General features: G+C 26.4%; 1 protein-coding gene and 1 long non-coding RNA gene across 2 annotated transcripts in view; one reads left to right on the top strand and one right to left on the bottom strand.

Annotated features, from left to right (window-relative positions):
- The first annotated feature begins 6407 nt into the window (after positions 1 to 6407).
- Positions 6408 to 10847, top strand: LOC100211697 (neuropeptide F receptor). Its single transcript, XM_065803011.1, has 2 exons — positions 6408 to 6610; positions 8601 to 10847. The coding sequence occupies exon 2, from the start codon at positions 8617 to 8619 to the stop codon at positions 9601 to 9603; it is 987 nt and encodes a 328-aa protein (XP_065659083.1). The 5' UTR covers positions 6408 to 6610; positions 8601 to 8616; the 3' UTR covers positions 9604 to 10847.
- Positions 8599 to 17680, bottom strand: part of LOC136083592 (uncharacterized) — a 13506-nt gene continuing 4424 nt past the window's right edge. Inside the window, exon 3 of the long non-coding RNA XR_010639924.1 lies at positions 8599 to 11298. This is a non-coding gene — a long non-coding RNA (uncharacterized LOC136083592). The remainder of the gene's footprint in view (positions 11299 to 17680) is intronic.

Below are 17680 nucleotides of genomic sequence, written 5' to 3'. Positions count from 1 at the left end.
ACAAACGTCGGGCGGCCAAAACTTTAATGTTTCTTACTTTTGTCACATTTGATTTTAACAGATAAATTGTTAGATACCTAATTTTATTTAATAGAGTGAAAACTAGAGAACATTTAAGAAAGAAACATCCCACTATTATTACTAGTTCTCCGATGAGAAATATTTTTGATCAAAAGAAAAGTAAGAAGGAAGAAGTAAAAAATACTAATTTTTTTGTTTAATTTGCGAAGAAAAGTATAAAGATCCACCCACAGAAGACTGGATCATGTGTCATAAATGCCAGTCCTAGTTGCACAAAAGTGCACAATTGGTGAAAGCACGTCCCGGGTTTTTGTTCGCGATTTTTGTTTGTGTTAGTTTTTTAAACTATTAATAACTAAAAATTTAGACATTAATTTTAAAAGAGTGTTGTTGTATTAAGTTGCGATAAAAAGTCTTATGATCTGCCCATGGAAGACTGGATTATGTGTTACAATTCTAAGGCCTGGTGAAGGTGAGCATACCCTGAGGTTTTGTCTGCGATTTCTGCACTTAGTTATTACATTATTATAATTAAAGTTTTATTCGTTATTCTACAACAGTATTTGTAGTTACCCTAAGGTGTGTTCAGCTTTACCCCACGTACGTTGGGTAATTCCAAACAACAATGGTTTTATTTTACGGTTTTTTTACGGTTATGAAGAATTTTTTTAATATATATATGGGGCTTGGTGATAAGGCAAACTGTACCTTCTTCTTGCTCCAGCCATTAATTTCGATATATGCATATGTAAACATTCTTTAACGGCGAAATAAATTACACACACACACTCACACACACACACACACTCAAAAGTTTGCAAACATAACCTTAAAATATTTCATGGGTTATTTGGTGTTAACAGTATTTTTACATCTATGTAAACAAACTTTATTATGATTTTTTTAGTGTATTTATGAAGTTTATTATTTGAGAGTAAGTAAGCAGAAATGTTACCTTATTACGCTGTGTACTTAGTTTTTTGTACTGCGTTTTTATTTATTTGCATGCATGTTATAACTAGGCATGCATGTTATAACTAGGCAGTGCCCTAAAGTGGAATGCCAGAAAGGGGAGTATTCCACATTGACGAACTATGGTCAATATTATTCTTTCTGATTGAAATAAGTTTGCATATTCCGTTTCATTGTTTCTTCTTTGGAACTGAAAACTATAGGTTAATATAATAGCAAAAATCTTCCGCATTAAACAATTCAACTATTCCACATTAGGAGACCAAAACCGTAGAAAATTTTTTTTTATAAAAGTTATCACAGCAACTTTTTTACGCTCCAATGCGCTTCAAAAAATTGCATTAAACAAGAAGCTATCTTATAAAAGGTACTTTCGATACTAGGTGTTTTTTTCTTACATGATATTTTTATAAAATAAAAATGGTATTCCGCAATCGGCACCTTTACTCTTCTTATATTATTTATTCGTATGAATATCGTGTCGATTGCATCGGTCCATCACTAGTATCGATTTTTTTTCCTCGATTCAAAAACACGAAGCTTAGCTTTGGTAAAGAATTTAATGGGGATTTTGAATCTACTAAGAAAAAACTTTCTAAATTTTTTTGCTGGATCTAGTCTGCATTTCTTAAACGGGAAAATGACCAACGTATCAGTTAATTAATTAGTAATAATAAATTAGTCAATTTATGGAGAAAAATTATAATTAAAAAATAATAACTTTGAAAAAGTTTTAAGGAGTACTATTTATTATATTGAAATTTAAGAAAATTTTGTGCTTAATTAAAATAAGTCATAAAAACCACCATATAATGTCAGTTTTTCTAAATGTTGTTTTTAGAAAAGTCAAGTGGTTTATTCTTATTTCAAACAAAAAATGTCACAGTAATGTCACAAACTCAACAGAAAATGTAAAAAAAGATGCTCAACGCCTAATGCTGAACTTATTTGCTGAACTTGGTAACAACCTAGAAAACTTCTATATTTTTTTCATTGTAAATGTACTATCATTAAAAACGTATCATATAACTTTTTTGTCCATATAAATACATTTTCTACCTCAAATATAGTTGTCAAATATAATACCTCAAATGTCAATATAAATACATACACCTCAACAATCAATTGCATCATATCTTTTATACATAAACCATAAATAAATACATTCAACAAACAATAAATAGATTCATCCAACCTATAGACAGTAGGAGGTTTTTTACATTTTAATCGTCTATTATTTTTAAAATTTATGTCTTGAACAGCAATTTTGGTGAAATAGTATCCAACACTTTTGTTTTGTTTTCAGTTAATCTATCATCTAAAGAGGTTTTATTTGATTTTGGCGCTCCTCAAATAATGATATTTTTATTTGATTCTGGCACTCCATAAATGATGATATTTTTAGCTTCTTTTTACGTTCTTTACAGTAGAATTTGCTGCTATAAATTAACAGTTTTGGCTTCCATTAGTTTTTTACTTTATAATTTTTTAACTTGAATTTAATTGTTTGTGCTTGATTGTTTGATCTCCTATGCTTTTTATTGCTTGATCTTAGAGTTCGAGCACAACAGATAGATGCATTGTCAATTTTATGCTGATTCGTTTATTTTTGCGTTAACTACTTTCTAACTCTAACAGTTGCAAGCGTTATACTTTTTCACTAAACTAAATATTATTTATTCGATAATAGGAATCGCCTTAAAATACGAAACGCTGAACTTATTTAAAAGATAGAAGTAGGAGATCATTTGTTTTTTTGCGCGGTGGTTTTTACTGGACTTTAAGGGTTGTTATAACTTTTGGTTTAATTAAAGACTCTGCGTGAAAAAACTTCTGATTTTTTCTGTTTTATCTATTGGTTAAATTTAGCGTTGCGTAATTTATGGTTGATCCCTTAGTAGGTGATGAGAGAAACTGTTTAGTGATGCAATATTTTTGAAATTACTGAATCGTTTACTTGTTCAAAGAACAAGTAAACCATTCAGTCTGATATTTAAAAAAACATATCCAGGTATAAAACCAAAAAATAGTTTGGCTGTGTTTAGTAAAGGAATAAAAATCTCTTTTTTATCTGGCAGTTAAGAACAATGGTCTTAATACTCTCTCGCTCTACTAGCTAGCTTACAACTTACATTTAATGTTCAAAATCATAATTTTTTTTGTTGTATTTTAGATGCTCCCAGAAGTCTTTACAGTCTTATCACAGAACACCGCGGGAGAGCATTTAACTGGAAGATTATACCTCCTTCCGTCCCAATGTAGCTTGTTGGGCTCAAGCCGGAGTCGAACCTTGAACGTCTGGGTATTGAGCCAGAACTCTTACCACTGCGCCATGTATGCTAAACAAGTAGCTAACAAGACTAATAAGCTAGTAGCACTAACAAATTCATATTTATTCTGTTGAAGTCACCTTAAAAATCATACTTCTCAATTTCCTGTAAAAGACTACGTCGTTAAAGGACATCTACTAAATTCAAACAAACATATAGTTTTTTATTTTTTAAACAAAGTTGTATACAAATAAATATTTTTAATTTTGTTTCTGTTTTTGTTAACTTTTGTAATTACGGTCTATTCTTATTTATTACTTTGCTTTTATTTACTTTTCCTTGCTAACAATACTTTTTTCTGGCTATCATTTGTTTGCTTAGTTAACTATTTCTTAAATAACTTAATATTTCTTTTCTTAACTAACTGTTTATTACAATCAGGGTTGGGGTCAAATACGTATTTGTATTCGTATTGTATTTAATAAAAAAATTTCTTAAATATTTGTATTTTTGTTTGTATTTGATTGAAATGTATTTGTTATTCCATAAACTAGGTTGATCGGTGCTTTTTCGATTGACCGGTGTTTTTTCGGAAAAAATCAAGACGTTTGTTATTGTTGTTTTTTCATTTCTACCACTAAAACAAGTTAAAAGTTTGCTTTTCAAGGAATATTTGTTAAAAAACTCGTTGTCATTTTTCTATTAAGTATCTTATTAGCATTAAAAAATCTTTGTCTTTTATCTAAATCTTAAAATGCAACTACTTGGAAAATGTTGATTACATATATCTGTATTTGCAATTGTATTTGGATATCTTAACAAAATATTAACGAGTTTATATTTGTATTTGTATTTGTTGAAAGCGTACTTGTATTTGAAATTACATTTAATGAAAACGTATTTGTAATTGATTAAAGCGTACTCCAACCCTAATCACAAGATACTTAGGCTTGTGCATTTTAGTTTATTTCATACACCCAAAACGTGTGTGCTCAAAACGTGTGAGCTCAAAACGTGTTTAGGACGTCTAAAAAACGTATTGAAACGTTTCAAGACGTATTTTGAACGTTTTAAAAACGTCCTGTACCAGTAACTATTTAATTATAATATACAATAACATTTTCTAATATTAGATAAAAGTTTTTATAGATATACTCCCATATGTAATTTTATGGAATAGTTGGTATTGGCAGTATTTGGTCCTTTTTGGGGTGTGGTCAACCAACGAGTTTGTTTTTTGTTCGAATCTATCGTTATTTAAACGTTGAATAACAGAACTCTATATTTAAACAAATAAATAAAAAACTCCTGCTTACTTCCTCAAAGTAACTTCATCAAAAAAGAATAACTTTTTATTACTGCCTTGCCTATTTTTATTGTGACAGTAAATTATAAGTAAAATGATTAATACAAATTGAGATTGCGCATTTCCTTTTTTTTTTTATTTTTGCACGAAAAATAAAAAAAATATGACTAATATTTACACTAAACACCATATCGATATAATTTTGAAATAATGACTACGCTTGGTTAAGATATAAAAAAAATTACTCTTGACAAAGGAATTATTTATTGATAATAGATTGTTTTTAGCAATGTTTTGTTGCTTCATATTATAACTGGCGTACATTTAGTGTTTTTACGTTTTTATCTTTATTTGGTCTTATTGTGTGATTATCTTTACTTGGTGTTATTATGTTATCATTAATGGTTTTCTGTTGCATTTCTGTTATTATCGTGTTGATGAGCGATATTATCGTGATGTTCTGAGCGATATAGAGGAAGATTTTGGCGGATACTTTTTTTTTTTTTTTAATCTTGTTAGCTTGTTTCCTTTTTTATTTTGCTATTTGTTATTAAAATAAAGTTTGAAATAAAGTGTTTTTTTTTTAATTTCTTACTAATTTAGTTTTAAATCATGTTTAAAACTGAGTTGAAATTGATTACTTAATATAAAGATTGATTTGAAAAGAACTTATATTTATTTTTAAATTAATTTTTTAATTTTTGAACAAATTTCATGCAAATGTTATAAGTATTTTTTTTTTCTATTTTAATGCTTAAAGTTTATGTGAAGTTTTTTTTTTTTTATTCTTTGTTAATAAAATCGCCCTAATCTTTTTTAATTTCAGTTTATAAAATTTTAAAGTTTATTTAATTTTTACTACTTAATGTTTTTTCAAATTGTAAAATTCCATTTAATTTCGTTGTTAAATTAATATAAAATCAATTTAATTTATTTTATTTAAGATAAAATCATCTTGTAACTTTGTATATTAATTAACTTTGTTTATTTGAACTTTTTTTAAATTTTATGAGATTTAAATATATTTTTTAAACATCTTTTGAAATATTTTACATGTATGACACTAATTTTCTACTGCTTTTAGCTAAGCTAAGCAGCATACATTTAAATAAGCCAAGTAACATACATTTACTGGTTGAAACCAAGTACCATTTGATTAGTGGTTGAAGCCAAGAACTATATGACTATTGTTTGGAGCCAACTAGCTTATGAGTACTTACTAAAGCTAAGTAGAAAACAATTACTGATTGAAACCAAGTTACATCTGATTACTGATTCAGTAGTTTTCATAAATTTTTTCGAAATATAAAAACATATAAAATAATAATTTAAATTAACGTTTTTTAAGAACTTAAATACCTAAATACATTTCAGGCTTACTAGTATTTGATGCTTGGTTATAATTTTTTTAAATCAATTATGCTTTGAATTGGTCTAAGATTGTATAGATGCCCAGGGATCATTGACGAATCCTAAAATAGCAGGTGTAGCTTATCGCATTTCATTTGACAGTTAATAATATCTCCCACTTAGTGTTTTATGAAATCATAAACTTGTTTGACTAGAAATTTGCATATTAAATAAGTTGTTTTAAAGAGGATACGGGGGTTTTTATGTTACTGTTTTTATAACGCATTTAAGTAAAAACGAGTTTTAATTTTAAATTAAATCTTTGCTTTTATAAGCTTAATCTAATCTTTTGGAATTTTTTAATTAAATTTTTAACGTTTTAAAATATTGTTTTTTTAAACTTTTTTATTTTCTGTGAATGAGAAATAAGCGAATCCCCGAAATGTTTTGGTATGTCGAGTGATCTATCAGTTTTACGTTTATTTCATAAATAACAACTGCTGTTATCTATAAAACGGTGATGCAAATCATCCATGTCTTTTAAAAATTTTCAAACAAAAAAACTAAAAAAAAAACTAAGATGCAAAAGCCTGGACCTAGAACCGCGAATAATTTTATGAGTTTTACTATGACATTGCCTTGTAACATAGAAAAGTAATACAGCGTAAATCCAAATCAAAATGTTATTATGGTAAGTGATTAATGTTAACTATTTTATTTGGCTTTAGATTTATATAATACAATAAGCATATTTATTTAAAAGTTTTATTATAAAGGAATTTTTTACTTTTTTGAATCGAGAATGTTGCACAGCCATTTTGTTTTTTTATTAAAGAAACTCTTCCTTAGCGCTTCAACATTTTTTATTTTTGTAATGAAATATTTGAATAACTGAAATTCTGCAAACTTTTGATTCGGAAGTTGTATTATCCATTTTCAAATATTTAACGTCGAGAAAGCGTATGTATGCAACTACCGACGTTTTACGTGTGTATTTTATATTTGCAAATATTGAAATGAGGATATATAAATACAATGCCATATACAAAGAAATGTTCAATCAATATTTTGGCCTAATCCAGATTTAGACTCTTATCTATTATTTCTTTATTTATACTCAAAAATTACAATACTTAAATTGATAATAAATAAAAGAAGAAAAAGAAAAAGAAAAAAGAAAAAAAAAGAGAGTAGACTTTTTAAAACACAAAATTTTTATATATTTACATTTTAGATGTAAACCAGTTATATATAATAATATATATGGGAAAATATATGTTTGTGTATGTATGAATATATATATATATATATATATATATATATATATATATATATATATATATATATATATATATATATACATATATATATATATACATATATATTTATATATATATATATACATATATATATATATATATATATATATATATATATATACATATATATATATGAATATATATATATATATGAATATATATATATATATAAATATATATACACATATATATATATACATATATATATATATATATATATATATATATACATATATATATATACATATATATATATATATATATATGTATATATATATATATATATATATATATATATGTATATATATATATATATGCATATATATATATATACATACATATATATACGTATATATATATATATATATATATATATATATATATATATATATATATATATATATATATATATATATATATATATATATATATATGTATATATATATATATTTTATATATATATATATACATACATATATAAATATATATATATATATATTTATATATATATACATATATAAATATACATATATGAACATATGTATATATGTATAAATATGTATGTTTATATATATATATATATATATGTATGTATGTATAAATATATATATATATATATATATATATATACATATATATATATATATATATATATATATATATATATATATATATATATATATATATATATATATATATATATATACACATATGTTTTCTTTAAAAACTCTTACAACAAGTTATTAGTTACATAATCATTAAGATATTTTTTTTCTATAGTTAGTTTTTTTCAAATAGTTCCAAATAAGTTTGATTACATTTTATTTATTTTTTTATTCGTCGACATAATTTATTGTACCTTACTATATTGTCGCAATTACCACAAAACTTTGCAATAAAATTAAACTTTGTCAAATGTTAAACCTGTTTTAACCGCTATTTGATGGGTTAGTTAGTATAAGCAACAATCTTATCTCGACAATTTTTTCTTTCTTTCATTTTTTTTTTTATGAATCCAATATTATTTTAATTATTAAATTACAATAATTATAAAGAAATTATATTAACTATTACACAATTACTAAGAAACTACAAAAATCATGAACTTTAAAAGTCATGAAGTTTATTATAAATGGCTTAAAGAGTTTATTGTTTAAATTAAATTTCTATTTCTTTCATATTATTCTATTATATTATAATCTATTTTTTATATCATTTGAGTATTAACTATTTAATTAATGTTTGAAATTTGTTTACAAACAACCACAATTTAGTTTTTAATAGAGATAAACACATTTTAAATAAATATTTTAATATTAAAAAAAATAATAAGATTATAATATAACATTTAATTTATTTTAGACATTTACAATATGAAATGAATTTAAACGATATACTACGAATGATGTTCGTTGCATTGAACACTTTTTTGGTCATTGGCGGCATGGTCGGTAACCTTTTCACTGTTCTTTTAATAACACAAAAGAAAAAAATGCAAACGATCACAAATACATTTGTCTTTAACTTGGCAGTTGCAGATTTAGCAATATCCATGTTTGTGTTGCCATTAACAACAGCTCGTGAGCTGGGAATCTGGAAAGTTAATGAGCTTGAATGTACAATTCTACTTCCTTTGTTAGAACACTTTGCTGGAGTTTGTGTATTGACTCATGCTGCGCTGAGTTTAGCTCGATATTATGTTGTTTCAAATGCAAATAGATCGCGTGATTTACTTCTATACCACGCTATCGCAATTGTTATCTTTATATGGATTGTTGCATTTGTGATCATATCTGTAGGGTTAATGGGCATATTTGCTAAATTTACATTAGAAAGAAACGTTTGCAAACTAAAATACATTTCTGAAAAAAGAAGGCTTGTTTATAGGCTTTTTATTTACTTGCTTACATATATAATACCAATGCTGAGCTCTGGCTTTGCTTACTACAAAATTCACCGAACAGTTTTTAAAACTATTAAGTTTCTGAAAGATCATATGCCAAAAGAAACACTTAAATGTAGAAAACGCAGTTCCAGAAAGTTAGATCGTGTTATTTGGACTATGTATGTGTTCTTTGGATTAACTACGTTACCCCTTCAATTATTTTATATTGCAAATGATTTGAAGTGGGTTTCAAAGTCAATAGCTAAACCCATGTGGACTGTTCTTCTTAGGCTGTTTTATTTACAAATTATAACAAACCCTTTGGTATTATTTTACATGGGGGAAGAGTACAGAAAAGAACTCTACAAACTTTCTGTATGTTTCTGTAAACCGAAACAAGTAAGTGAGTTGTCCGTTAAGGTTAGAGGAAGTCTTATTATACCTAGAAAAAAATATGCTGGCAAAGGAAACTTTTGTTAAGTTAAAAGATCAATTCAATAAAAAGATTGCTTAAGAGTTAAACTTTTAACAAACAACCGTAAGCTTAGGTTAACAGCTAGGTAAAACCAATTATTTTAATTAAAACAAACAATAAAGGTAAACAATTAAATGCGTATAATATTACAAAGATAAAGTTGGATTGAAAGTAATGTGGGTTCTTTTTACTTTATATTTATCAATAAATGCGTAGTAAGTATCAATAAATAGAAAATAATCAGCATCATCAACTTAGTTTTCCTGCAAATAAATAGTGACCCCTGGATCCGTCATTGCAAAAAAGTACCATACAAAACTGTTTACATTATTATTATACAAAATTGATTTGCTTTTGTTGACAAAATCGTAAACCTCTTTTAGCAAAGTTATTTCAAGCATAAAAGCAAGTAACTTAATCTCACGAAAAATAAAATATTTGTTTAAATATTGAATAATCATCGCTAAAATATTAAGCATTGTTTACAATGCTATCCGGGTTTACTGCATTTCAAGCTGTATTTGTATAAATATATTTCAGCATGATTGTTATACTTAACCAAAATAAAACAGATCAATAGAGATATGATAGTTTTTAGTAATTATAAAACTGTTTCTATTACTGTAAACTGTTAACCCTTGCAGATTATGGGAAATGTTAATATAAAGTTACTAACCCTAATAATCGCAACGTAGACTCAGATCCGTGATTTAAAATTCAAATCTTGCCATCAGAGCGCATGGATCTCAGATCCAAAGATTTAAAATTCAAATCTTGCCATCTAGACGCAATGGCATTATTGGTGAGGGTGAAAAACGTCTCCTTAATAAAGAGACTTGCATAAATTACGGCACTCTATATAAAATTAAATTAAGGTATCAATAAATATATGATGCTTCCAAACAATTTAGAATTTTAAAACCTCAAATTTGTAAAGTATAAAAAGTAAAACAAAATTAATTGAATCAATTTAATTTCAATAAAAACTATGTTCCAGACTCTAGATTCGAAATTCAAATATTCAAGATTTTAAAAGAGCCGGTACCTTTATTTAATTTACAATATTTTCTTTTTTTCTTTTTTATTTTTTTTTGTAAATTTCACGTACAAATTAAATGATGGCATGTAGAATTTCGTTTATTAAAACCAAATTGGTCATTATCTAATAAGGTAATGTAAATAGTTATGCACTTTATTATACATTGTTCCTTTTAAAATTTATTAAAATATGGAAAAAGAATTAGATTGATATCTGCGAGTATTAGTTTTTTTGACTTTTTTAAAATTGCTGCGGTTTTTACAATTTTAGTTGATCAGGAAAAGTTTTTTGTTGCATTGGCGCTCTGAAATTTTTATAGAAAATATCTTTTAATTGCTCAAAATTATAATATTACCAAAACATCGAATAAGAAACAGTTTAATTTAATAGTAATAATTTCTATTCTTGATTGCTATCCACTATGCTGTTAATCTATAATTCATAACCGTAAACCACAAATTAGGTGGAAGGCACAAAGACAATTAACGATAGATGGTTTTTTTTTTGCTAAGCATAACTTCTTTAATATGAGGTCATTTAAAAGAAGAAAATAATTAGAGCAAAGCGACGTAGCGGCAACGTAAAAGCGGTACAAACTTCTAGTAAAGAAGTTTGTACCGCTTTTACGAATTTTCCACTTCTCAAATTAAACCAATTTCTGCTAAAAAAAAAAAGGGATACTCCTTTAACATTTCATAATCATAACACTTATAATAAATGGTTTTAAATGCCATTTTTTAGGTAAGTGCAAAAATTTACAACTAAAGTATGACATTTTTGCAAAGAATTAGGTTGTATTCTTTTTATTTACTGTTTGAGATGTGATTGGGGTCAAAGTTTATTTTTGTTTCTAAAACAATAAAAAGTTAAATGATATCTTTTATTGTATTAATTATGATATTTGTAACTATATTGTAACTATATTTGTATATTTGTAACTATATTTGTAACTATATTATTATTGTTATTGATACCATCATTACAAGGAAGTATTTTAAAAAAATGATATTTCTGCAGTATTTATTTCTCTCTATTAAACTAACGGAGAGTTTGAGCGAGCGTTAAAAAATGTTCTAATTGGCATGCCTTAAAACGGAAGGAGATAAACAGTATTCTAGTCCTGCCGTTATGTCTTTGCTTATCAACTGCTCCGTTATTTTTTTCAGTTAACTTTCCTCCGTTAACCAGCTCCGTTAACTAGTTTTTGTGCCGTTTTTTTATATTGCATCTAAATTAACAGACGATGATAATGCTGACTAGAAAATCGCAGCCGTTACTTTTAAAAATAAACATCACTGCGTAATATTTTAAATTTAATTAAGACATGCTACAATACAAAAAATATCTAAGAGTTTGTATCTACTATTAAAACTTAGTTTCATTTTTTTAACACTCAGTTACGCCTTTTCTCATAACTCTATTTTCTTCAATTTTTGAAAACGGATCTAAATATTAAAACTAAGTATTTTTGTTGTGACAATGTTTCAAAAAATTACAATCTTCTTTATCACATCGGCATGAGGTTTTATTCTCCCAGTGTTTTAACTATAAGTTAACTCCATATGTCACTATGTATTTGTACTTTCTTATCCTTTCAAGAAGTTGACAACAAATTATTCAAAAAATTGTTTTACCTAGGAGAAAGCTAAAATATACTTTTGAAATGTCCTTTTCCAAGGTAAAATTAAATTTCAGTAGGAAGAATACAAAAACTTTGAAAAATTATATAAAACACAAAAGTATAAAAAATTCAAATTTGTAATTATAATATCTTAACACTCTTAAAAATCCAAAGACAATATTTATAAAATATCTAAAAACAGTATTTAATATAAAGTACTACACACAAAAAAACATGGCTATTTTTGTAAAGATTTTTGACTAAACTTCTAATTATGCTTGGTATAGACCAGATATATGTGTGTGTATATATATATATATATATATATATATATATATATATATATATATATATATATATATATATATATATATATATATATGTATATATATATATATATATATATATATATATGTATATATATATATATATGTATGTATATATATATATATATATATATATATATTTAAAGTATATATATATATATAAATATATATATATATATATATATATATATATATATATATATATATATATATATATATATATAAAGTAATAGTATTAGTATTAGCTTATACTGTGACTGGCATTGCTACCATTGAGTGTGGTTTTAAAGCACACTATGACAGCTGAGTCTTGTGATGGTTTGACTCCCATCGATCAAGTCTGATGAATTTACTGAATTAGCTTTAACAACATATTCTGGCAGTGCATTCCAATAGTTTGCAACTTAATTTAGTAAAATATTTTTTCTATAATTATGTACAAAAATCTCTATAGAATACTTTAGGTTATGGCCACGAGTACAACCTATGAAAATTGTATACAGTTGAATTATGTCACCTCGTTGTCTTCTACTAACTAATTAGGGCATTTTATGACAAGCTAGTCAATCTTCATAGCATAATTTATTAATTAAAGGTATTAGTTTAGTGGCACAACACTGTATTCTTTCTAAAATGGCAATATATCGTTTTTGATAAGAAGCCCATACTAGTACAGCAAACTCTAGAAGTGGTCGAACAAAAGAAAGATTTTAGCAGTTCTGCATCAAATTGAACAAAAGTTAATATATATATATATATATATATATATATATATATATATATATATATATATATATATATATATATATAAATATATATATATATATATATATATATATATATATATATTATATATATATATATATATATATATATATATTTATATTTATATATATATATATATATATCTATACAGTACCTGCTCAAATTATTCGACACAAGAATAAAATTTTCCGATTTCGCTAGATTTTCGGATTTTCTTTGATTGGTAGAAGTTATTGCTGTTTACTTTTTGTTGTTAATATGTAAAGTAACTTCTTATCATTAATTTTTTGTTTTAGATTAGAAAAATTTATATACTTTAAAAAAAAATATATAAAATATTCAACTTCATAAAAGGTATAGTAAGTTTTATCAATAAAAAATTAAAAACTTTCAGTTGATTTTGTTTGTCAAAACTCTAATTATGTAATTTTTAGAGGCCTATGTTGTTGTCTTTATAACTTAAATAATGCAATTTCAGTTTTTTTTAAGTTTTTTTTTTTATCATGCATAGTAACTTATTGTTGCGTTGTTTTAGGATTAATAATGGGTAAAATATTGTTTCCAAACGTAAATTAGCTAAAGCAGCTATTCTTTTGCAAGAAACAGCTGTTCTTCTGCAAGAAACAGAAGTCTCGTAGACTACAGTCAGAAGAATAAGTTTGAAACTCAAAATGGGGGTTAAATTAGAATCACAGAGAAAAGGTTGCTGCGGTAGAAGGAAAATAAGAAGTTCTAGAGATGACAGAAAAGCAAAAAAGCTATTGAGCAAAATTGCAAGATGCCAGCAAATTAGCTGAAAAAGTGTTTTGAAAGACCAAGGCATCAACATTTCATTTGGATTTTTCAGAAAGAGAAGTTACGAGTTAGGATTTAAGTGCAGAAAACCACTAAAGAAACCAAAACTTACGCCTGGGATGGTTAAAAAACGTTAATAATACTAATGGTTAATACTCTTCTTTTCCTAAAGTTGACTGGAGTTTTCTGATAAAGTTTCTATTTTTTCTCTCCATACACTTAAAAACTATTATGTATTTTCTTGTTACAAGTTTTCTAAAGATTTTTTTGAACAAATGTTTTACCCCGATTGAATTTACTAATATTCAAAAAATTATTAAATGTCAATATTGACTGCTATATTCAAGTTGTATTTGGAAGACAAAACAAGTTGTGTGCGCCGCAGACCAGGAGAACAACACAAACAAGAATGCATTGAATAGATCAGAACAAGACTCTCCTGCAGACTTTACTGATTCCGCAGATACGAGAGTGGTTTCCAAATAATGAAAAAAAAATTTTTATGCAAGATGGTGTCAATGTTGACATAATAACAAGTAAACAGAAGCTCACAGAACGACTAATTGAAGTATGGCGTTGAGATCCAGATGTTAAAGCATTAACCTCAAAGTACATAAATAGTATGCCAAGGCGTATTAAAGCTCTTTCAAAGTTGAAAGGACTCACCACGAAGTACTAAATTTCATAACATGCTTTGTATATATCAATATACAGAATATATAACGAAAAATTAAGTTGTGATTGCTTTTAGTACATTTTTTAAAAACAAGAGAGACGAAAAGTTGAAAATTGAGTTTGAGTACAATAATTTCAGTAGGTACTGTATATATATATATATATATATATATATATATATATATATATATATATATATATATATATATATATATATATATATATATATATATATATATATATATATATATGTATATATATATATATATATATATATATATATATATATATATATATATATATATATGTATATATATATATATATATATATATATATATATATCTCTATATATATATGTATATATATATATACCGAGGCTAGTTGCCTCTGTTTTTACTCTTTGACCTCTTTAGCCACAACGGCAAAATTTTTTGTAAATAATAAAGCGCAGTCTTAAAGAGTAATAAGGTAACATTTTAACTTGTATTCATTTGTAAAAAAAAATTTTCCTGCTGCCCTTCCGAGGCCTCGAAAAAAAAAAGTTCGCTAACTTTCCCCACCCCGAGGTATGTTGGCGCAAGTTATAAAAATGAATATTAATGTACTATTAAGAGTAAAATTTGTAAACATTTTTTGATTAACTATTTTCATCCCAAACTGATATTATTATGGCCGACTTATCTCAAAAGCCTTTTCTTCAATAAACAGTCTATAGGTTCTAAAAAGCGAAAACTATTGAAAAAAAAATGATTGGAAATAGTAAAGCAATTGTTGTTTTTTCATTTTTTTTTTCATTTAGTGCTAAAAACAGAAAATACAATAAATCTATTTATAGTTTGATGAAGAAGTGCTACACCAGGCCCTCCTATGGAGGATCATTGGAGACATCACACCGAGGTCTTGTTCGACTGCAGTCTTTTTGATTGGACAACGCCTGCTGTCAACGTTGGCCGTTGAGTACTTGCGCCTCAACTTGTTATATGCTCGGCCAACATGCATTGCATTTCATTTCTCAGTGTTGAAATGCATAAGCCAAATATGTGATCGTTCCACTGCCCTGTCAATGTCAGCTTGGAAGAGTGACATATAGTTTCATATGTTTAACATACAGTTTCGTATGACGAGTGATGTTACCCGGCAGCCAGGCCCGTTTTTGGGTCATCCTGGCTCCTCAGCGAAATTAACAATTGTGGCCTCTTAGCCTCCCTTTCTCACTGCCCAAATTGGCACACTAAAATCAGTACGTAAACTAGAAAATGTTAATATAAGTTTCTTTGGTTACTGGTACCAATTGTTTGTTTGCTTACTAGTACCAATTGTTTCTTTGGTTACCAAATATCAATTGAAGTGAAAATAAATTTCTTGAGATGCAGACATTTGGAAAGTAAATTATTGCATGCATTATTGCTTACATCTTTAAAAGCTCTAGAGCGTGCAATGTGATTGCGACGAAAACCCATATTGGAAGATAGACAAGAAATCCGAGACAATAGAAAAATAGAGCATAAACTCTTTATGCCTCAATAAACGTTGAAGCATTATGTTGGCGTTTTCACGCCTTTTTCTCGTTTCTGGTCAGAGGTCAGATTCAAGTTTTTCAAAACTTAATCCTACCTCTTGAACAAAAATAGACAGAGAGCTATACAATTCATTTAACCCTGTTAAGTCGATTTCAACAACTTGAAACTTTTTTCACTTTGTAGAACCTTTCCATAATTGTGTTCCAGATGACTATTGTCATCTGGAGTTGTCTCCAGTTGATGCATTTCCCGAAAAGTTTACTAACTTTGACTATCGTGTTTGGCTGTTGCGTTTTGTCATTGTTCAGTTCTTTTAAGGCTACTTCAAAGTTTAAAAATTTTAAATGTGCAAACGCTATTAACAACTAAGAACTTGAAAAAATTTCTGATAATTTTTACCTTGTATTTATATATTTTTGTATATACTATATATATATAAGTATATATTTGTATATATACTTATTTATATATTACCTTGTATATTTATATTTGTATAATAACCCGTTTGAAGAGCAGAAAACGCATTTTCCCAATAATTCTTTTCACTCTGAAACTGTTTAACGAAATTGAGATCCTGAAAACGCATTCACTTTGATTAACAAAGATAGAGATGGTATTATTATGTTCAGCTGATTGGTCAAGCTCACTGATTGCCTTATGAGCAGTTATGCAGTTGCAAAGTACATTTTTGAATGCTAATTAACTCTTAGTTTTCCGAAAAAAGAAGCAAGGTTTGTAGTAAACACTACCTCTCTCAGCAGAACATACCAGCCAATTGTGTTCTTTTTTTTTGTGCGATTTATTAGTTTTTGAAAAAATATTTTTTTTGAGGCGCGTCGCTAAATTTGTCATTGTCACGGGTTTCAGACTTAAAAACATTAGTGGTGTTGACGTCTGTTTTGCTGATTTTTGTGATAAACCTAATAAAGCCAATATTTCGACGTATCCAGTCGGCAGGTTCAATAGAAAATACTTTGACGTTCTGAGTTAATTTTTTCGCTACATACGCTAATGGAGTCCAAAGCATCCAACGACTTGTGATATTGGATCAGATTTACTTTTTGCAAAAAATATTATCAACTTTTGCATGGATGCAACAACATTTAGGTTTGTCTTCAAACTTCCTTTTCTTAGGCCTCCATCCGTGTTAACGTTATTGATTAATCACTTCAGACTTGATCACTTCTGGCTTTTAGTTCTGAAAGTTTGGATGATTTTTAATATTTTTACTTATAAAAACTATTTGAGTTGTACTTTCAAAAAAAGAATTTAGAAGAAAATAATTTTTTTAATTTATTTTTTATGTATTACGCTGCCTGATTTTTAATTTTGCTTTTTAA

The sequence above is a fragment of the Hydra vulgaris genome, chromosome 08 (assembly GCF_038396675.1).
Source record: "Hydra vulgaris chromosome 08, alternate assembly HydraT2T_AEP".
NCBI classification, from domain to species: Eukaryota; Metazoa; Cnidaria; class Hydrozoa; order Anthoathecata; family Hydridae; genus Hydra; species Hydra vulgaris.
The sequence above is the reverse complement of the archived record's forward strand: the minus strand, read 5'-3'. Positions and strand labels throughout refer to the sequence as shown.